Consider the following 23,946-nt stretch of genomic DNA (forward strand, 5'->3'; position numbering starts at 1 on the left):
AGACCAATCAGCCATCTCGGCTCGCTCAGCCTTCGCGAAACACGACTGATTACTTTGCAAGATATATGACACACGTCGCCCTTAACGACAGTTGCTAAGCTGAGCAATGGCTCTGTCTTTCACGGCCGGTTGAATAGAGGAGGAGACGCATACTTCTCCTGCACAACGCTTTCTACCGCGGCATACTTGTTGCATCGCCACTCCACAATGAGCAAACACTTCTAATCAACTCCCACCACCCCACCCACCGCGTTCACCATCTACACCTTCCCGACCACCCTCATACCCAACGCGGTACGCTTTCCTTTGATCGCACAGCGCACCGTGCGCGGGGCGCGATGGTATCTTATTGCAGTGGACCTTATACCGAGCATCAAAGCGACGGCAACTTTTTGCTTTCACTGTACCTATAATTGCTATCGCAATTAAGAATGTTTTGTTTATGCCACTGCACGCAAATCTGGTAACAGCTACCTCCTGCACTTTAAAACAAAGGTTCGTCCTTTCTCTTAAATCTTTTACCAGAAACAAAGGTTGCCTGAGAATAACTATATTAAGCTGTGTAACAGTAATTACTGGTCAGGCACATGAAAAGCGGTAATCAAAAGGCCTACGAAGTCAGACATAAACAGAACGATGACGCCTCTCTATTACCTGATTTTTAGTGCATAAGCATTATTTGGCTAGTCCACCAGGGAAATGCACGTGAGCTTGTGTATGCGTGAGAGAGAGAGCAACAAGTAACCGTACCCCACAGTGGGTGCACAAAGAGAGAGAGAGATAAGATTCTTTAATGAAATGCCCGGAGAGGTTAGCCTGGTTTGTCGCCTGGCTTGCTACTCCAGGTGTCGGGTGATTATGGTATATACAATGATCACATATACACCATATACACACAAATAGTACATACAGTCACAAACACACATATATACAAAGAGAGCAAAACAGTAAATCTGCCACCGCAAGTAACCATGCATACCAGAAAGTCGGCGCGGAGCGATGATAGGGTACTGCAGTTACCGCAACAAGTTACCGTGACATACAGGTTAGTGTCGCTTTGTGTTGGCCACGGTGTAGAGCACCGTGTCCAACACCAAGCGGCCAACACCACGGTGTTCTAGCACCACGGTGTTAGAACACCGTGGTGTTGGCTAAGAGATGGCTAATGGCGGCAAGTGTTTGCAACATGCTGGTTAAATGAGCGAATTTTAAATAATGCTGGTGCATTATCTGACAATGCTTCAGAAGGGAGTTCCTGCTTTTTTTTAGTGGCACGTACAACGAGCGATACTCTTGTTTCTCTTACGATCACTCGCGGTCGAGCACTTCCGGTTTCCTGAATATTCTCATAGAGTCTTCTAAAAGATGAAACTGGCACAAAGTCGATGATTCTGGTTAAAGTTAAGAGTTATATTGGATACATATGATATCGGAGCATAAGCTTACCTAATATATGGGCCAATTAACTCTCAGGATAATTAATGAAAGTTAATTGAAAGAGTTCATTGAAAGAGCACGCGGTTTCCTTGTGGGCACCTGGAATCGTTGCGGCACCAGGCGGAGCAGATCTCAACCACGCGCTTCTGCCTACGTGGCCTCTGAGATCCGCTTCGGCAGTGCGACGAAACACGAAGTTCACCCTAGGAATACACCAGGGCACACCAACGCCGAGGTGCGAGTGCCACTACCAGACGCCTAAGTCAAGGATTAGGGTGTCTTCCGTTTTTTTTTTTTTTTTTTCTAATGCAATTTTCTATTATTATTATGAAGTTGACTATAAGGAATGCTTACCTTGCCTGTCATCTAGGAATCGACTCACAGTGCTAAAAGACGACAGCGCTGACGTACATAACTGCCCATATAGTTTCTTTCTTCTGAAGCTTTAAAAACGCGGGATGGAAGAACTCATTTACACTCTGCATCGAAGAAGCGCCCCCAAAAAGCGTAGCCAGGATTCGATTTCCGAGGAGGGTTGGTGACCTACTTGGTGTGCGTGTGTTTGAATGTGTACGTGTAGACTAAATTTCGGGAAGACGGGGTGTCAACGCCTCCCACTACCCTAACCCCCCTGTCAACGTCTACATAACTGTATTATCACTTGCTGAACACCTCGTTCTATTACCAAAATCATAAACTGTGACCCGATGATGCAAAATAAGTGAATCAAGTTACGAGCATTGCCCAAAGAGTGCCTCCTTGGAATAAAACATGCCCTTAAAAGTTTTTTAATGTTGGTGAATATTCAAGTTGCCTTTCGTGCGCTTCTTCTATAGCAGTCTTAACACGTGGGCGAAAAATAGATGCGGGCGTTTTCGCGAGGGTAACTAGTACGGAAGGTTCCCTTGGTTTGCGCACAAGGTCGGTTATAATAACTTTGCACGTCCCCATTTTACGTGCACTCAAGTGTGCTTGCTTTTTCGATACGCCCCGTGGAGAATCATTGTCGCAACTGAACGTGTGGCACGTCACCTAATGCATCTTGCCATGTTCGCATTTTGATTTGCCACAAAACAAAAGCCACAGCAGATAACGGAGCGGTATGATCTCGCGCCAGTTATACGCTCGGTCGCCGGCGAAAATGACAATGGAGAAAGGCAACAAACCACACACGCGTTTTTCCTCGACGCGTCGTCCTTAGTTAAGGCGACAGCGTTCGTGTTTTCCAACCACTTCTCTCACCTTCCGGTGGTACACTCTCCGAGCTTCGCGGACTTTCGGATCAAGGAGAGAGATTGTTATCGATATTCGTTAACTGTAACGGAAGCGATACCTTACGAAATCGTTTCCTCGAGCTGTAGAACAATCGCATGAAAAGGAAGAGCTCATTACGCCTGTACTTGTTGAAATGGCTAGACTGTCTCGATGACACGTTTGATTGGAGGCACATTTGGCTGCGCCACCGCATTGTGTCGCAACCGCTATAACGGACAGCGGGAGTTTTACAAGTCCTACGCTCGCTGATACCGTAAATTGTTTGCAGTTCGCACACCTGCGTGGATTACACTACTGTTCTGTCGCCATAAAAAAGGGAGTGGAACGTTCGCACTAAGTCAAGTGCGTGCTACTGTTGGTTTCGAGCGTGACAAAGAGCCGTTTATGCTGCTACCTCGCTTACGCTCACAAATTTATATTGAAAGCAAACTTAACGCATATAGAAACATACTTTAGGTTTTAGAGGCTGGCCTTCACAAATACTGATGCACCTTGTCGCGAACTGAGGCGATGCTCGTGCTCTTCCAGCGAGGAGCGTTTACGCTTATTTTGACCACTTGGGGTTCTTTTGTATGCATGCTAAGAATGTATCTTTTAATGAGTGAAAACTAGAAGCCAGGCACGATGTGCGGCATTCAAACGCAGGTAAATAAACATTGCAGTGTTTTTACAGTCAATTGTTGAAAGTATAGGTTTATGTGTTCTGTTTGTGAATATATTTTCGTGTGAGTTCCGATAATGTTGTAAAACATATTTGCATTGACCTTAGCTTCAGGCTCTTCACAGCCGGTATGATGAAAACCAAAAAAAAACAAAAACAAAAAAAATAGCGACACACCTGACATAACGGTGGAAGTTTATTGCCAAAATGTTTTGTCACTTGAGGGAAACCATAGGACGACCGCCTCAAAACAATTTAGATGTGGATCCCAGCAGCTGGTGTACGCTTTCACCGGCCTGTAGCTGCAGGTGGCTACACACACGAACTTCAGCCCACTGATGAAGGAAAGTCAAACTTATACAGCTTTTCACAAACAAGAAGACACATCAGACCGAGATTGCAAATGCAGCGCCGTGTTAAACGTGGCTCGTTACAAGTGGTTGGCAGAATCTTGGTTTGAGCTAGTTGGTACTGGTTCATAACTGAGGAAACTTTGCGGCGCAACTTGAACGAAGACACATAACACAAATCCGGCTCCTGTCCTGTTCTTTTGTTATGCGTCTTCATTCAATTTGCGCCGCAAAGTTTCCATAGCTGGCTGGTGCGATGAGTGCACGCTATTGCAGAACAACAAACTTGACGAATAACTCGCAATAACTTCTTTTTTTAACATTTCGAGATTCAGTGCTTGCAATTCTTGGAAATGATACATTGAGTCCGAATGGGTTCCTCGCATCGTCTTGATGAACTTGCTTACATGACAAATGTCTAGACCTTCATCAAATCACTTGAACACCACTTCAGAAGAAGACACAGATTTAAGGCACCATGGCTCCCATGAGCAAAAGTCTTGCTCACTTTTTTTTTCTGCGTTCTTTGCCGCATGGAAATATTAGGCATGCGTGTCATTTTTTGGTTGTGCCAGTGCGTCAAGGTACGGAAGTAACCGGGCATTGTGGGGTGTTTTCTGGCTTTTGAAACTGTCACGCGCCTTTCATTGTGTGTCGCTTGCCCGTAAAGTCACATTAGCCAGTGGAAAGCCGCGCGGTGAAAAGTATGAGCTCCAAGCAACACGACAGAACCGATAATAACCACCATTTCACCGCTATTTGCCAGCACTGTCCTAAGTTAGCCATAATTTAGTCTGCATTAAGCAGCGCTAAACAATGCTGGTAGCACGCGCATAAATACGGTAAGCCAGGCCACCGGTAATCGCTCACCGCTCTTTCGACATCGAAGGAAGGGTCGGGGAGTGCACTAAGACGCGCTTTGGCACATGGCATACGTACTTGTTGTGGCAACTGTACTTTCCTGCTTTCGTCTTTTTCACCAACTATTTATTATAGCTAACTGCTGCGCTTGCTGTATCTACTGTTACATAAATAAAACTCTTTGTAGAACCCCCCGTTGCCACTTCCGAGCTAGTTTATTATTCCACTATTTTCAGGATCAGCCCACCTTTTGTTAAGTTACAGACTGAGGAACTCATGACTCACAATACAAGTCTAGCATCGTCTTCAGTATGTTATCAGTGGCACCTGCCTTGTCATCTACTCTAATTACTCTAAACCGTAGGAGAGGAGAAACATCTGGCGTCTTTCGTTAAGCAGCTGGCGTCTTTTCGTTGTGCTTTAGAAACATCTGGCGTCTTTTCGTTTTGCTTTTAGAAAACATCTGGCGTCTTTCGTTGGTTTATTTCATCAATCAACGGCGTTTTGAACAAAATTTTTATTGTTTAATCACGCACAGGAGAAATCTCACCAGGCACTACCTTGGAGGTAAACAATGGCTGCTAATCGGAATGAGAGACAGAAGAAGTCGGCTTTTAGCTAACACTTACACTTCTACTTCTACTAACGTTTCCTACTGAAACATGCCAATGGCTGCTAATGGGGAATGAGAGACAGAAGAATTCGGCTTTTAGTTAATGCGCACGCTGCGAATTTTTTATTGTTCAACAACGCACAGGAGAAATCTCCCACCGGCACCACCTTGGAGGTCAAGATCTGGTACTAGCGTTTAGACTGGTTACGCACTACGACGGGGACGAACGGGTGCCGCTTTGAGGAGCTTCGCCCCTAAAACTAAGCAAACCCGCAGTATTCACATCACAATTACTACGGTAGCTTTGAGTCAAGTGCAGCTCACTTATTACCTTACTTGTCTTGAGATTCTTGCGAAGCATAGGAGTCGCACAATTGCTCTGTGACATTCGTTGTCTTCCATAGGATGAGTCACTTCAGAGGGTGGACGAAGGCAGCTATCCGCCTTGGTTGAAGAAAAAAAAGCTCTCTTTCTCTCTAATTAATATCAATAAACGTTTATTTTATCTTTCTCGCTCTCTTTACAGAAGCACACGAATGCAGTAACGCTCGTATATAAGATCTGAGGACGACGCCATGACTATAGTGTTAATGTCGACGGAAAAGTTATAGGCCTTTGCCAGCGTTTCAAAATCAGCCGTCGCATAGACAAACAATGTATGACCAAAAGATTCTCATCCACTAAGTTGGGCTTTGCGGGCAGGCATCAGTATCACTAATTCTGAGCGAGCCGAGGAAATTTGTTTCTCAAAAATGTTGCTCTCCAAGACCCGCACACATGAAACAAAAAAAAAAAGCACCTTCATCGCGAAATGCAGCTCTTTGAATATACAGCATGCGTTAGTGCAAATGTTGTTTTCGATGCAGTGGCGCACATATGCAAACTGAGCCAGGCGCGTTCTTCAGAAAAACTTCCCCGAAGTGTGCAACGACCCTTTCCCAGACCTGAAAAACCCCTTTTTCACGGTATATATTTAACATGGTCGTTCTCTTTTTGACTCAGTTAGGATCCAACCCTGACATCCTGCTACCCACGCCAACCCTTTCAAGGGGCCCTGCAACACTTTTTCAGCATGGTCAGAAAACGTTGACGATCGGTAGTCCAAGCTCCCGAGAACACGCGCGCCAAATAATATAGCACAGCACGCGGCCTGGGATTTACAATAAATTCTCAAAATTAGCTAAAAATCGCTTCCTCTTCTCTCGACAAATGATGCTATTTACTCAAAATCACTGCGTCATGGATTCATTCCACGTCATGGCTGATTTGAGCATGGCGGGCTCGGTAGGTACTGCGGCCGCCGCGGAAGGCCGGCACGTGTCAGCGCGCGCGCGCGCGCGCGATCGCACTGAAAGTAAGCCGCGCGTTGGAAGAAAAAAAAGTGCTCAAGGCCACGAGGCGCGCGTGATGTACCTTCTTCCCCCGAGCCATCCTTCCCTGCTTAGCTTCCAGCGCTTTCGTCGGGACGAGAGAAGAGAGAATGCAATTACCGCGTGCGACAAATCTTTGTAAATCCGCTCGTACTGGACGGGATTCTGAAAATTTTTGCCGCGGACGATTCGTGAGGCAATAAACTTATTTGATGAAGCCATTCGATGGCTACTTGGAAAAGTGTTGCAGGGCACCTTTAGGCTTCACACGAGCGCTTCCTAAACAGGGTCCGTGCGCTAGGCGTAGTTTATCGATACCTGCGACATTGTCTCTGTCAAACGCGTGCACACAATGCGATACTCAGCTCTGTGTATACAGGTGACATTGCAGAAAATGGAAAAGAAAAAAAAGTCCAAATGAAGATAAAATTTCGTGTTCTAAGAGAAAAACAAGTGGAAGGTCGCTGTATTTTTTATGCACCTTTTCACCAGTCTATTGAGTGCTCGACTCTGCCTGCAGATTGGAAGGTGGGGAAGGTGGTGCCTCTGTTGAAATCAGGTAACCCGCATTCTCCTCGCAATTACAGACCCATTTCACTTACCAGAGTGCCTTGCAAAATCGTTGAACATGCCCTACATTCTAATCTCGTTTCATTTCTTGAATCTAACTCTTCTTTCACTTCATATCAGCATGGGTTTCGCAAGAACTCCTGCGAAACACAACTAATATGGTTTATACATAACATTTCACTCTCTTTAGACAAAGGGCAAGTTATTAACTGTATTTTCTAAGATTTTGCTAAAGGTTTTGACGAGGTGTCTCATCGCTTACTGCTTCTTAGACTCAGTACTCTTAATATTGACAATAACACCTTGAACTGGACATAATCTTTTCTAACTAACCGTACTCAATTTGTAGCTGCTAATGGTGCTGTATCCCCGCGCTGTGACGTCAAGTCGGGCGTTCCTCAAACCTCTGTCTTGGGCCCATTGTTATTTCTAATTTATATCAATGACTTACCTACTGTGATTAATAGTTCCATTAAACTATTTGCCGACGTTGTGTCCTATACCGCGAAATAATTAATCAGCATGTTAACATTATTCTTCAGTCAGACCTAGGTAACATATCAAAGTGGTGCTCACGATTGCTAATGCTCTTAAATCCCACTAAATGCAATATTATGTCTGTCTCGCGTCGCTCTGACTCATCCACTTCTTTCGGCTATGCTATCAATAACATGAACCTTGAGTACGTCATCATCAGCCTGTCTACGCCCACTGCAGGGCAAAGGCGTCTCCCATGTTCCGCCAATCAACCCGGTCCTGTGCTTTCTGCTGCCGCGTTATACCTGCAAACTTCTGAATCTCATCTACCTACCTAGTTTTCTGTCTCCCCCTCACGCGTTTGCCATCTCTTGGGATCCAGTCAGTTACCCTTAATGACCACCGGTTATCCTGCCGACGCGCTACGTGCCCGGCCCATATCCATTTCTTCTTCTTAATTTCAACTATGATATCCTTAACCCCCGTTTGTTCCCTGACCCACTCTGTTCTCTTCCTGTCTCTTAAGGTTACACCTATCATTTTCCTTTCCATCGCTCGCTGCGTCGTCCTCAATTTAAGTTGAACCCTCTTTGTAAGTTTCCAGGTTTATGCTTCGTAGGTAAGTACCGGTAAGATGATGCTGTTATATACCTTCCTCTTGAGGGATAGTGGTAGACTACCATTCATGATTTGGTAATGCTTGCCGAATGAGCCCCATCCCATCCTTATTCTTCTAGTTATTTCACTCTCATCGTTCGGCTCCCCGGTTACTACCTGTCCTAAGTAGACGTACTCCTTTACAACTTCCAGTGTCTCGCCACCTATCGCAAAGCGCTGTTCTCTGCCAAGACTGTTCCACATTACTTTAGTTTTATGCATATTAATTTTCAGACCTACTCTTCTACTTTCCGTATCCAGTTCAGTAATCATGAGCTGTAATTCGTCTCCCGCGTTACTCATCATGCAATGTCATCAGCGAATCGCAGGTTACTGAGATACTCTCCATTAACTCTTATCCCTAATTCTTCCCAATCTAGGGCGCTGAAAACCTCCTGTAAACACGCGGTGAATAGCATTGGAGAGATCGTGTCTCCCTGCCGTACGCCCTTCTTTATTGGGATTCTGTCGCTTTCTTTGTGGAGGACTATAGTGGCTGTGGATCCACTGTAGATTTCTTCCATTATATTTATATAGGCTTCGTCTATGCCCTGATTCCGCAGTGCCTGCATGACTGCTGATGTCTCCACCGAATCAAATGCCTTCTCGTAATCTATGAAGGCTATGTATAGGGGTTGGTTGTATTCCGCGCATTTCTCTATCACCTGATTTATAGTATTGATAGTGATTGACAGTGCGTAACTTCCTATAAATATCTCGGAATTCAGCTAACCACTAACCTTTGTTGGCATGCGAACATTGAATACATCGCTAACAATGCCAACAGATCCCTCGGCTACATACGGAGAAACTTTTCTAAAGCCCCATGACATTTAAAGTTACTACTCTACATAACACTAATTAGACCCGAGCTCGAGTATGCGTCTTCTGTTTGGGACTCCGGTCCAAAAATATTAACAGCTATCATTTAGTCAGTTCAAAATCGGTCAGCATGTTTCATTAATTCAAACTATTCCCGCACAGCTAGCGTTTCGCAAATGAAATCAAACTTTGGACTAGCTGATTTGCAACTTCGAAGAAAAATTTCTCGTCTATGCCTTTTTCAAAAAAATTCTCTACCAAAATAACTCACTTAAACAGGAACTCATCTCAAATCCTTCATACATAACGTCACGTCTTGATCATCAGTATGAAGTTTTGATTTCTCTCTGCCGCACTAGTGTTTTTTTCAGACTCCTTTCTGCCAATGACCAGTGCCGAGTGGAACCGCCTTCCCCCCTCCATTGCCTGCATTGAGGACGCGTCATCATTCAAGACTGCACTAACCGATTATGTCTTGCGCCTGTAATAACTTATTATTGTTTGAGGTTGTCATTCATTTGTTGTATTTTAATGTTCTATTTCTACTGCATTTTTTGTTGTATTACCCGCCCCCCTCTGAAACGTCTTTATGCGCCCTGAGGGTAATGTAATTAAAAAAATAAAATAATAAACAAGTAAATAAATAAATAAATAAACTTGCTCACTAGCTCTTAGTTCGTTATCACATGAGCTTTTGTTATTTCACCCATTCATTTGCATGGATGCAACGTTAGTAACTATCTTGTTTGCGTGGCAGAGATCAGCAGAAAGTGAAGCTAGGGCGCATTTTCGTTGGCAGTTGTCGCAGGTTCCGTTCAGATTTTTCTTTATTGAGCTGTTGCGCATTCTTGTCGTGGCGGTATTGCCGCGAATATGCGTGGAGGGTTAGGACTCTCCAATTACGCAGCACGTTTTGTTGCAGGAGCGCCCAAGTAGACGCGCCGTCGCACTCCGCTCATTCAGTTCTCGGTAAAACCAGGCAGCGTCTCTACCTTCTGCTGTGGACATGAGTGATATGCGCGAACACATGAACGTTCGTGGAAACCAGCTGTGTACATGTTACAAAATGGTGCATAAGTTGGTAAACGGACGGTAAACGTCAAGCTAAAGTCGTCTAATCCTTACATTAGACGCTGCGAAACAACGACGATATTGTGTCGTTCGGACGTCGTTGACTATGAAGGTGCGACGCCTTGTGATTGTCATGGAGGGCACTTACTACAGGTACAACGCCGCGGCAATTGTGTCAGGTGTCGCGTCGCGGCTTTTCTTTTTTCTGGTCTAAAGAAAGGTCAGTTGCGTTAGTTATTGTCCTTTCGCGGTCTTGCACAAAAAGGGGACTCTGGACCAAGCGTTGAATGGTTTTTTTATCAAAGGACTCACATATTTCGACTTAATGTCTAATACCAATCGGCGACGGCAAAGAATAAGCGGAACATAACAAAACAACACAGTGTTACGCGTCAGTCGCATTTACTCCGAGCTTAGCATGAATACAGGGTCTATTCGAAAGAAATATATATATATATATATATATATATATATATATATATATATATATATATATATATATATATATATATATATATATATATATATATATATATATCTGTATGTATATATATGCGAGACTTGGTCGGTCGGAAGGGCAGATGTATGGGCAGTTGTGATGGCAGACGTATATATCATCAGAGAAGAGAGCTGACTAATTGTAAACAACACTTACGAACGAAAAGAATAGTGAATTAGATTTCTTGGTCATTACCAAAGAAACAAAATGTTTCTGTGCCGGCAAACTGTTCTTAAGAACCGGTTACGATACTGAACATAGTGAGTGCGGCCGGTCGGTTGCACAGATCACTTATGAATCAAGGGGCTGTGTGAATTTAACCCCTGTAACGTACTTGTCAATAATAGTGTTTCCCGAAGATCGCGGGATCCAATCCCGGCCGCGGCAGCCTCATTTCGATGGAGGTGAAATTCTAGAGGCCCATGTGCTTAGATTTAGGAGTACGTTAAAGAACCCCAGGGGGTGGAAATTTCCGGAGCCCTCCACAACGGCGGCACGCAATGTTGCCACAATGTTGAAACAATTAGCTTTCTCAACATGGTGGCAACGTTGTGTCAACATTTGGTGCTACTAGGATCCTTATCACATCGTAGTTTTGGCGAGTAAAACCGCAACAATTATTATTAATAATAGTGGTCCTCCCAAATTAACCAATATAGGCGTAAGACCTATTCCAATGTGCACTAATTAAGAGGCGCCTAAATGCATTTGGACTTTCAAGTATGACTAGATGAGATCTGAGGTCCGTGTTCGTGGCAATCGCCTTGAAAAAAGGAGGAACGTTAAACGACGAGCGTGATTTAAAGAAGATTTATCGTCTTTGTTTTATTTCTCTTGCTTACAGAGACTGCCCTCGGTGTGCAAATCGATGAAGCTGAGGTTCAAAGGATGCGACTGCTCGAAATAAACGATGAGTACGAACAAACACATCCATCAGTAAATCCACCTTCAGCGATCAAGATGAAAATCAGCGTGTTCTCTCATCTCGCTTCACAGGATTGGCGCCAGCGTAATAGCGAGGATGATGAACCTTCTTCACTGGTCCGACATCATTTACAGCATGACCCAGGCTTCGAGGGATTTTAGGAAAAATATCAACTTCATCCACGAGTACAACAGAAAGGTAAGCGGTGCGTAGCGCACTAACCCTTTGAACCTTCGTTTTTAGAGCGGAAGCTCTACTACTCTGTCTCCCAAGGTGATTCATCGCGTCGCAATGACCTTGAGTCACCGGAGCGCAAGTGTGGCTAGCGTGACATCATGACACGTGATCTACTACGGAGAGGCGTCGCAGCTTCGCTCACTCGGGGCCTCGCCCTGTGGTGCCACGTGGCCAGGCGAAGGTTTAAATGGCGCGTAAGCCACACAGAGGTCGAAATTTAGTTGTGGCGTTGCAGTTGTGTACGCGTCTCCAGCGAACGCTAGCTGAGTTACACGCGTTTGATAATCGAAACGCGGCCCTTGCTAGTTTCGCTCTTCACTACGCTGCAGACGAAGAATAAAACAGCGCTTAAAACAGCGACGGGACGAGAAGACACAGACACGACGTTAAACTAACAACCGAGGTTTATTGCAAAACAAGTGTATTATATAGGAAACAGGTATCTGCGCAGAACAAACATAATCAGAAGTGCACATCCATGTGATAAAGGCCATACAACAAACATAATCAACTCGAGCACAAGCACATTATCAAGAAGCTGTCACACTAGTACCCCCTAGATATCTAATTTCACTGCAGTGAAGGGAAATTGAGGGCACGCTTAGACAAGAGACAACATGCTGTTCAATGTGGAAGGCTTCGCACATCTCGCGTTCTCGCTGCTCGCTATAAAGCCCGAGGACCAAGCACTTATCAAGAATTGGCTGGCATCCGCAATTTTTACAATGGTCAGCCAAATGAATGGGAACAGAGCCTTTTAGAGAGTAAGCGTGCTCCATCAGCCGATCATTTAAGCATCGCCCTGTTTGGCCGATGTAACAGCGCCCAGAAGTAAATGGTACCTTGTAAACAATCGCTGATACACATTCAGCATGGCGCTTAGCGCGTTTTTAACACACGCTTGTTTTTTAGGTCCTTCACAGTTGACCGTGCGACACAGCCCAGCAAGCTTGCCGCGTGCTTAGAACAACTATTTTGCCAGCCACTTTCTTTACCCTGTGCGACACCTCATGCACGTAGGGGATAACAGCCGTGCTAGAGCGAGGCGTGATAAGTTGGCTGTCACTCTGTCTCTTGTTTCACACCCTCATGATTTTAAGAGAGTCTCGGCGATGGAAGTTAGTAGGGGCTTAGGGAAGCCTGCGTGTTGAAGACGATGCACTTGGTGCATAAAGTTGCTTTCCACCTGATGAGGCATGAGCGAGTTAAAGCTGCCTTTAGGCAGGAATGAGCGATGCTTCGTTTGACTAACTTATAATGCGCGGACGTGAAAGAAAGAAGACTTTTCTTTGACCGAGGCTCGTATCGCCAACAGGCATGGCCAGACTTAAAGTGCATTTCGAGGTCTAGGAAACGTAGCTTCGTGTCAGAAGTAAACTCAGATGTTAATTCCAGATGCTTCATTTCACGCCGAAATACGTCAAATATCTCACCACTGGTTCGTCGAGGGTTAGTTTGATCAATGCGGTGAAGAACTAAATAGTCGTCAACGAAGCGGGACACCTTAACTGTGCTTGTCTGGTGAAAGTTAGCGATGAGGCTTCTGTCATACCGTGCGAGTAAAAGGTCACTAAGTACCGGAGCTAAGCATTAGCCAATGCAGACCCCTTGACGCTGGGTGTGGAAGGTGTCCTTGTCAAGTACGAAAGTCGAGCGTAGGTAAAAGCGAAGTAGCTTCAAAAACCTGCCAACATGAATTCCACGCGCATTCTTAAATTTCGTGCACCCAAAACGCTCAGTGCATTGACTAACTTCATCTCACACGAGGTCATAAGGTAAAGAATAAAACCAGTCCTTAACATCAACAGAGAAGGCGCTCACTCGTTTAGGGCACTCAGCCCGGAGGTAATTACTTACGATGACTGGGCTCTTGATTAGACAGGGGTCATCGATGGGTAGGACTGCTAGGGACTTCTGAAGATAAGATGCAACAGGGCGCTGCCACGTACCCCGCTCAGAGACGATGGCTCTAAAAGGGTTGCCTTCTTTGTATGTCTTCACAGAAAAGAACACAGTGAGGCTCTGGCCCTTTACCGTTTTCACAGTCTTCGCCAAAGTAGTTAGACCCACTTAGTCGCACAATTGTGCCGCTTGCGTCCTCACTCTTGTTCCATTGACGGCGGGTACCTCCTTGGAGTTCTTTCGGATGGCTTCTTCAGCATTGCTGTCGTAGCCTTGATATCGTAGACTACGCTGCGTTCGGCGGCTCGTCTCTCCACCTCTCCCAGCGCTCCTCCTCGTATACGAGAGTTAAACCTCAGCCAAGTTTTTGCCCTCGTCTTGTTTCATTTTTCCGTCCACAGGTTTGTTAATTGGATCCCATGGCGCTGCCCTGCATCGTACTAAAGGAAACCCCACTTTCACAACTTTTACAGAGTGACGAAGTGCCGTCAGACGCCAATAGTCTGCAGCCACCTTTCACCCACCATTACATTCATTATACTCTCTCTCCCTCTCTCTTTTAGATTGTGAAACAACGGCTGTCCGAATACAAGATGGGCAAAGTAAAGGCCGACTCAAAGAAGTCTTTCCTTGACATTCTTCTGCATATGCACATGGTGGATGGCACGCTAACGGAAGATGAAGTCAAGAACGAAGTCACATCTATATTTATTGGGGTTAGCTTCATTTTAATTTCGTCATTTAGCTTTACATACTCACCATTATTCAAAAAGGCAATACACAGAATTCAGCACCCAGTACTAAGTTTGTTAAGCTTATTTCAGTAGCCAGATGAGAAGGGGGTAAGTACTTCAAAGAAGCGCTTCCGTGAAACTGCTTCGGTAAAGAAAGGGCACGGAGGACATGACACATCTCGAATTAATTTAACACTACTTTCATATATTACATAAATTTTCCTCGTAGTATCCAATAATTATCAAACTTGCATAGGGAAGTGCAGTCGTTTCGGAGTTGTCCCGTAACTGCGGGAAAACGTAGGTAACAGCTTTGTTGTCATCACTATTTTCTGGACAATGTGCTGGTAACACCACGTGCCCAACGCTATCGAGGTGTGTCTGTCGTTTCCATGAGAAATGTGCCCAGCTATTTCACAGTACTTTCCTCCTTCCTTGTATAGCTGTCTTCGGGCTGTGACACTTTTACGACAGCAACTTCCCTCGTGCATTTGCACTAATAAAAATAGTGCATTCTCGTAACACCTTCCGCACACAGCGAGGCGGTCACCGCCGAACCTTCCTATCATAGGAAGAGTTGCGAAGAAAACACATCTAGTTTCCCTCTCGAATAGCAGCCAAAGCCTCCTTAGCACGAACACGTGATTTTATTTGCACGTTTTTCTAGACAGAGAGAGTGCGTGGAACTTTATTAAACCGAATAACAGCTGTTCTTATGTCTAGCGATCTAGGTAATTTAAACACGCTTCCATGTACAACATAGCATCTATCTATATGATACCATGTGCAAAAGCTTGAATCAATTTCACCGATATACGCTTCACTGCTGCACTAAAGGAACAAAGTGTGATTACTTGCAGTGAGAAAATTTTCCTTGATATTCTTCCAGGGGTTTGAAACCACAGCCGTATCCATAGCCTACACCCTTTTTCTGCTGGGAAATCATCCTGAAGTACAGGCAAAGGTACACGAAGAAATTGATGCCATTTTTGCTGAAGACATGGAAAGGGATGTGACTGTAGAAGACATCAAGCAGATGAAGTACCTTGAATGCGTTGTCAAGGTATGTTAGTGTTAAGCTCACTGAACATGCGTGGTTCAACGAGCAAGCAAAAGAGTCATTACTTTGTCGAATGAAGGAAGGGAACCTTCGAGAGCTCGTTTCTTCGACACAACCTTAATGAAAACCAGCAGATCGATCTGCTGGTTCTCATTAAGGTTGTTACTGTGCCGAGTATTACCTACTCTAAGGTTTTCTGCGGCCGTCAAAATTTACCGTACCTCAGGGATACCTTTGTGCAATGCTTACAATGCGGCGCGGCCTACGCGCCTCGCTTTCACCATCGCGTGAAAAATACGACGTTTTCTAAATGCCCATACTGTGTCAACTCCGATGCTTCTGCGCAGCACTTGCTCATACACTCTATCCGTGCAAAAAATGATCAACAATGAATCCAATGTGAAGACAAGCAAAAGCGATTTGGACGCACGTTAATTTTCTATTATGAGAGTACGTAGTGCGTGGTCATGCCCTGCTAAACGGGATGAGCGTTGACAGCCGCGTGGAAGTTTCTTGCGGAAAAACTGTAATGACGCATAGAAGACGGGGACGAAGCGAAGACACGAACAGACACACGGGCGCCCGTGTCTGTTTGTGTCTTCGCTCCGTCCCCGTCTTCTTTGCGTCATTACAGTTTTTCCGCAAGTAATGAATCAACTAGCTCAGCAACAAGCCCTGTTGACTTATAAGTTTCTTGCATTTCATTTGAAGGGTAGCTTTTAACTCTGTGTTACGTTCGTGCTGTGCAGGTACCTTGAGTTAAGTAAATTCCTAATTTTCGAACGTTCGTAAGGCTTTTTTTTATTGAAATGATGAAATAGAAGAGGTTGCTGCCATTATAGTGGCACCGGCTACTCCTTCTCGCTTAGAAGACAAAATATGTATTAAGAAAAATAATAAGGGCACAAAATGCAATACAGTAGAACACATGATATGAAAATACGCACAGCTGAACATCACATGGCAGTTCATATACGTCTAATAGGTTCATATGTACACAAGTGTAGTATCACAAGTTCAAATGGGAAAAGTCAGTTCACATGTAGACGTTCAAACTGAAATATTCTGTATTGCTTGACATACTCAGGAAAACACACTGACACAAATGATTACACATAAAATCAAACGCACTATCAAAAACATTACACCTTTCCTTTAGTGTAAAGGGAAAGTCGACATCGTGTGCAGTAGGTCAATATTTCCATAAAATATTAGATTCTTCAAAAAACTTCTTGAAGGCGACAAGCGCTCTTTTCTGAAGACTTGCCGTTGGCCATGGAACTAGTATTTTCTTCACTGTGAAAGGCGTTCTATCTAAATGTAGTAGACTTCTTGTTTCTTGAGAACTCTCACTCCTCATTCGATATCTTGAACGGCTGCTTAATGAGTTTTCTATATTTCATAACAAATTATTTTCTACTATATATTTCGTCCTGATTATATATAGATTTATGGGATAGTTTTTGAAGGCAATGGCATCATGGACCTCATCCACCATTCTTCTGTGACGAGATACGATGATGGCCAAGATAACGTCGACTATGTCCGTCGTAATTTTTGACAGAACTCAACTTGTGTCGAACACAGGCCTTCCTTAGCTAGCTACTGTATTTGCTCGTATACTACCGGCGCTCGCGATTTTGGCGGTCTACTTTTTCCTAGTGATGGCGACTGTAGACTAATGCCGGATGATGATGGCTATTCTGCCGTTATAACAACACTTTCTTTATTCAATCTCATCGCAATGATTGATTTGTCTACCGATTTTTTATGTCGTACTTTGCATCACTAGAAATTCTTTGCAAGTTTTAGCTCGGACAACATTGCTATTCATGCTGTCTAGAAGATGTGGCAAAAATGAGCCACCAGTAGCCCTGCAGCTGGAACGGTTTCGTTCGTCAGTGCTATTCCAATAACAAACTAGCTCATTGAGACGCTTGACGCATTCGTCAAATAGCACAGCATGAGTGATACCAAATGCGCACACGCTCGTTCCCATTCGGCCACAGACTTGTAACACTGCGTTTCGCTTGCGTCGCGTCGCATAAGAAAAAGTTGCTCATAAAAGCGAAAACATACCCGTTTCTCGCAATATTCCATCGTGGTAGCTGGCGCTTTGAAGGGGTACTTAAGGAAGAACGGCAGTATAGTAACTGTCATTGAGCGCGCTTTCTGTCTCAACGCACGTTACCCACCCCCTTTCCTCGTGGCAGCGGGCGCTACTAGACGCTATGCAACCGCTGTACCTTTAACATAGACTATAAGTGACACAGCCATACGCGCGTGCGATTGTGCAATAACATGTAGTCACAATTGATGTTGTCATCAGCCTTTCTATCGCTTATGCGACATATAGTAAGCTGTAAGCGCGTACCATCCAGCACTCGCGTCCAGTGCTAAAAAAATTGGTACGCGTACAGCGACCAAACTACAAATAACGCCACCTTATACTATTGTCGACACGGTTGACGTGGTCTTGTGGCTTTCGCCATACCCACGCTCGCGACAAAAACGCTGGTCTCCCTCTGCTAACATTATTATGGATCCCAAACTATTAAAATTTACAGACGTTCTGCAAAATTATTCGCATAACATCGATTACAACAGTGCAAGAGAATTACCTTGTGCATGTCAGCCCGTGGGTGCATGATATATGTGTGTGCGTGTGTGTGTGTTCACTACATTAACAAGAACTCTTTGTTGGTCGTTGCAGGAATCGATGAGGCTTTATCCCCCAGTTCCACTCATAGCACGCGATGTCGACGAGGACATGAAAGTTGGTGAGAAAGTTGTTTCCTTCTGTTTTGATGGAATGTAGAGCTGCTGGTATGTACAACTTTGCGACTCTTTAACCAGAAGACGCAAGTAGTGACCACATGGCATGGCAGAACCCTAAGACAGCGAGACGCGACGAGTACGGTAGCAGCATGCGCAAGCTCGCATGCTGATACGCGCGTGACACATAGGCTTGCTAATTTAGCAATTAAGGGAATGTCTACTGTAATATATACGGCCGATAAAACTGCGACTCTTGCTTCCTCTAGTTGTCTAATTCATTTCTACAGCTATCGAATATAATAATTGTTCACGTTTTTCGCGCCAAAACGACGATACGATTACGAGGCATGCCATAGGGGGGACTCCAGAATTACTATCGACCACGTGCGGCTCTCTAAGGTGCAGTTGAGTCTAAGCACCCGTGTGTTCTCGCATTTCGCACCCTTAGAAATGTGGCCGCCACAGCCGGGATTCGAACCCGCGTGCTTCGAGCTTGACAATGCTACACCTTATTTGCTAGCTACCCCGGCGGGTTACTATATACATATAGCTATTGAGGTATCGCCTTTGAGGCGATACATCAATAGTTATATATATAGTATGATGTATATAGTATGATGTATATAGTATATAGTAACATAGTAGATACATCAATAGCGAAATTGTATCTCCTTTTTATCGCAACAAAATGACACACAAAAAAGCACAAGTTCTTGAATACTGTTATTCGGTTCCCACAGAGTAAGCAGCAAGCTTTGTGGTTTTTAAGAGCTTTGAACTTTAACGATTACTTGGAATACAGCTACGGAGACGTGGAACAACTTATCGCAAGATAGACGTCAGTATAAAATCCCTATTTCTACCACGTTCACTATCACCCAGCCTTAAATATCGCCGATCGCTTCGATTCCGCCGTGGCGCCACCAACTTAGCAGAATCCAGTCGCGAGTAAACGCCGCCACGTTCAGATTTGTCGCGCAGAGTGACTGATATCGCGGCGTAGCAGACTTAACATCACGCGGTGTTAAACCGCCTTCATATGTAACACGGGTGTTGGTTGTAGAAATGTGGCGTGTTGCTAGATTGCTTTTTAATGCTGATAGCATTAGCGTCTGCAGTAATCGTGAGCTGTGTGACAGCTTCAGCTTCGATCTCTGTGAGTTTTCTAATTATTCTGCCGTGATTTTACAATCAACGACAAGAACTCTGAGGGACGTTGTCTCTTAGAATGGGGGACCAAAACCCCATCCAGCAACTGGGTCCCGGACGAACACATCATTGTGCCTCCGACGCGAGTGACCATTTCGGCCCCAGCGTGGTCCACATGATACTTCCGATGGGTCTTCCACGGAAGATATGGCCTCGAACAGTGACTTCACCGTTGTATCAAGTCGCCGCCTGAAGAGGAAAATCAGAAGGACATAGCCCACTGGTCGACAAGCACCGAAAAAGGCGAGCAGCATGCGGTCATACACGATCTCGTATGTGCCGACATCGACGACAGACATCTTGAACTCACTGAGCAGGCAGAGCCTGTTGGAATACTTTGAGCTTGTCGCCCCTGGCCAAGTTGCAGAAATACGCATAAATGCTCGAAAGAACGTCCTGTCTGTGGAGGTCGCTACGAAGAGCATATTGGACACACTGAAAGTGATTGTTCAGTTGGGAAACATTCCGGTTCGCGCATTCTCCGCGTACGAGAGGGAAACGACTACAGGAGTTATCTACGACGTGGACAAAGCCTTGAGGAACTGTTGTCATCGTCTCCCGTTGTTGGTTTTCATCGCTTCGGGCGGTCCCGATGTGTGAAAACATTGTTTCAGTCAGAGACGTTGCCTACACATGTAAAGGTCGGGCACGTGAGGCATTCGGTGCGCCCTTACGTGCCTACGCCTCTGCAATGTCATAAATGCCTGAAATTTGGGCACGTCAGTGCAGTTTGCAAGGGTGCAGTAGCCTGCAAACATTGCGGCGGACTTCGTGATGGTGATAATTGCAACGCCGCTGCGAAATGTCTCAAATGCTCGGGCGCCCACGACGCAACGTCAAAGGAATGTCCCAAAATGAGGAATGAAATAAGTATTATGAAGAAGATGGTTCGAGACCACTCCACTCACAGATAAGCTGCAAGGGCTGTGCGGCGCCATAGACATCGTTCACGACTCCGACGCAAGCGAAGCAGCAGTGTTTATCGCGTAGAAGAATCAACACCCAAAGTCAAGCCTTCACCACCTCCTCGCCTTCTTTTGCCGGCCAGAAAGGACGATACACAAGATTCAGTACCTTCACAGTCTACGCAAGCGCAAGGCAAGCAGTCATTGGCCCTGAATACGTCGGAGCTTCAGTGCCCTTCGCTACCATCAAGAGCCGCGTGTACACACTCATCGTATGGTGCTGCTGCACGCAATGAAGACAACGAAAAGATGAATAATGCAGACGTCAAGTCTATGCTGAAAATTTGATGAGTTCAATGCGCAAGATTCTTGGCGGCCTAAACACCCCCGCTGCTAAGGCTGCTGTACAGATACTGGAAGTTTTAAAGCCACTTCTCATGGTTCATCAATAAGCGAACGTGGCATTGATGTTCGACATGTCCAGGAATTCGGGACATCGACAACTAGCGCCATCTGTTGCGTTGGCTGCTGAGTGGCAGCGTCACTGAATGGGAAACGACCTTTAAACATTTATTGTAGTGCAACGCCTCAATATAAGCTTAAATCACTTCGTCCGTATAATCTGGGAGTCATCATCTCACAGTGCGAGAAGTTTTGTTTTATTCCCATAAACTTCCTGGGTTCGAGAATCACTTTTATGTGCTATGTGAAACTCCATAGGAGAGAATTAAAAAAATTATATAAAAAGAATGCGCTCTCACCTGCCAAAATCACTAAAGTGATCCAATCTAGATGATTCAGTCTTCGTACCTGTGAAGTTTGGCTGATGTTGGCGAAGTTTCCGAGGTTCGACGGGAACTTTTGTAAAAAGGTGCATTGCAGTGAAACCACCTTTTAGGAGTGCATGCGCTTCATAGTGTTTTCGGTGGCCCGAAAACACGGGAAAATGTCAGTGTTTTTATACAAGTTTGTTATTCTTGAAGCTGCTCAAGATATGGAGGGTATGAATACTGTGGAGTTCATTCGTTGATAATTAGCAATGAGAAATCGTGGGTTAATTACAACAGATGATCAAAAACGAGAATAGCTCCTCGCAATTCAAAGCAAACGAGAATAGCTCCTCGCAATTCAAAGCAAGTAATAATTAACAAGAGACATTGATACGCATGCGAATCTTCCTCTATTGAGTATATGTAATCAAAGGTACTAATGAATTTAACAATTTATATAAAGCTTATTGTTGAAAGCGGTGAGTACAGAAGGACATGTATCATATATATATATTTATAGGTAGTATTGCAACGTACACCATTAATACTAGATGGCTATCGCATGTAACTAGGAGTAGCTACAGTTATAGCTAATTTAGAATCAAAGGTATAAAAGAGATGGTAATCGTACTCTGGAATTATTAATACTTACACTTAGTGTTAAATAGGAGAGGGGTAAATAAAAATCAACTAATCGGAGGATCACGTTGTGATGTATCACATGGAGTGGAGACGAAGAGGATGAAAGATATAAGAATCTTAAGTTGCTAGTTAGGGATTAGGGGTATTTTAGCTTAATTATTATGGATAATTAAAACATTTGACAATGACGTACCCGCAAGTATTCACACTGACTGAGGTTTACTCAGCAACATTATGCACATTTGCACCCTGACCATATAAGTCATCACTTGCAACGATGATTAATCACAAATTTTAAGCTCATAATAGAAGGCTTTCAGTATAGAAGCATACGTACATGAAATCTATACGGTATTCAATGTATGAATTTGCGATAAGGGATACATAACAACACGCAATCATCTTTAGTGGTAGCGATCGATGGTAAGTAGTGAGGGATGATTTTGGGGGAAATCTATGCAACCGAGTGATTAAAGGTGGCAAATCAAATTTTATGCAAGAGAAAAATATTTTATCGTTTATTAGTGATCGTTGTAGGCAATTATCAAGTGTGAGTAGATGGTCAATAAATTAATAGGACGATATCATTGTAATGCATCAAATGAAATCATAGAGGGAGAGGCTGAATACATTTAGAATGTTTTGCTAATTGGCACTTAAGGACACTGCAGCACAATTAAAATATTTATTTTTACAGCAGAGCTGTTATCCCACCCTTTGTCTGACTCGCGATGTAGACAAGCAATCATCATCATGCCGGCGTGTTCAGCATAACTGTGCCTAGTTAAGCCAAGTGAATCATAGCCAATCCTATTTAAGCCTAGTTGAGCAGGGCAAAACCTAATTAGCCATGCATATATACTCAAAGGCTAATTAGCCATAATTAGGCCGAGTTGAGATTCTTGTTGCATAGTCATGCCGCGCTCGGCATATGCTAATTAGCGAATGCTAATTAAGACTTAATGGCGCTGATGAAGACTAAATTAGCATTAATTATGCTAATTAGTTCATTAGCCTTATATTGACTTCGAATGCAAGCTAGTCGAGGCTGAACCTCGAATGTGCGAGTTTGGGTAATTAAACTAATTAAGTTAAAATTAAGGCTAGTCTGACTTGGGATGCAAGCTAATCGAGACCAAGTCTCCAATGTGCCACTAAGACCTATTAAGCTATTGCAGTTCGGCGGGCTCATTGGTTTGTTAGCACTGTAGCGAAAAAACAGCGCGTGAATACAAGGACGGAAGGGGCACACACACGAGCGTTGTGTGTGTGCCCCTTTCGTCCCTGTGTTCTCACGCTGTTTTTCCGTTACAATGCTATTAAGCTAATTATCATAATTAATCTGCTTGAGCAGATTCATTTGGTGTTGTGATTTACTGGTGTTGTGACCTACTTGGTGTTGCAATTGCCAAGCGATACCCAATCGAACCCTGTCAACACCTAGTCTAGACTCGTGATTTACAGTGTGATCCTGTGAACACTTCGTGCATATGCGTGTGAATGCACGTGTCGACACTTGGCTGGTCAAGCCAGGACCAGCCAAGTGTCGACCAGCTCCCCTCTAGCACAGCCTTGCGCGACTCAGTGCAAGCTGCGCGAATTTTTAAAGTTACGTTAGCCCAGAATGCACATTAGGAATGACTTACTATAATGTTGATCTAAAATCGCACCTTGGCATGAAGTGCATGACTAATGAATGGCGACGATGAATTCAACATATTTTAAATGTAGGGGTGAAAGCTGTCAGTGTAGGACATAATCAAGATAGATAGTATAAGCTGCACTAGAAGAGAAACTTGGGCTAGTTGGTGATTCATCATTGTGAAGGAAAAAACAGCGCTACAAAAGCGCTTCAAGATTGCGAGTTCAGCGCCTGTGTCGTGTTTTCTTCCTTAGTCCTCGTCCATTTGTAGCGCTGTTTTTTCCTTCACAATAGATGGTATAATGTCACGTAGTCGTGACGTCGACGACGACCGCAGGCGACGTGTCCAAGATGAAACTCTTTATTTGCCCGTACTTGTGGCCGAGAAAGGGAAAGTTAATTTACAGCAATACACACGGTATGCACTGATTGCGGCGAACAGAGCGTCGACCGTCGATCAGCTGACAAGCGGTGAAGCG

The 23,946-nt window shown here is 44.4% G+C and overlaps 1 protein-coding gene and 1 long non-coding RNA gene across 4 annotated transcripts in view; one reads left to right on the forward strand and one right to left on the reverse strand.

Annotated features, from left to right (window-relative positions):
* LOC119395138 (cytochrome P450 4V2) overlaps positions 1-23,946 on the forward strand; it is a 65,640-nt gene that overhangs the window by 23,648 nt on the left and 18,046 nt on the right. For both annotated transcript variants that reach the window (XM_037662428.2, XM_049415523.1), the window contains 5 exons: positions 11,508-11,577; positions 11,660-11,786; positions 14,291-14,443; positions 15,351-15,524; positions 18,235-18,301. In XM_037662428.2, coding sequence (XP_037518356.1) covers positions 11,508-11,577; positions 11,660-11,786; positions 14,291-14,443; positions 15,351-15,524; positions 18,235-18,301 — 591 coding nt within the window. The remainder of the gene's footprint in view (positions 1-11,507; positions 11,578-11,659; positions 11,787-14,290; positions 14,444-15,350; positions 15,525-18,234; positions 18,302-23,946) is intronic.
* The window catches only part of LOC119395159 (uncharacterized), a 62,589-nt gene that overhangs the window by 17,109 nt on the left and 21,534 nt on the right, over positions 1-23,946 (reverse strand). The window lies entirely within an intron of this gene.

The sequence above is a fragment of the Rhipicephalus sanguineus genome, chromosome 1, assembly GCF_013339695.2.
Source record: "Rhipicephalus sanguineus isolate Rsan-2018 chromosome 1, BIME_Rsan_1.4, whole genome shotgun sequence".
Classification (NCBI taxonomy): Eukaryota; Metazoa; Arthropoda; class Arachnida; order Ixodida; family Ixodidae; genus Rhipicephalus; species Rhipicephalus sanguineus.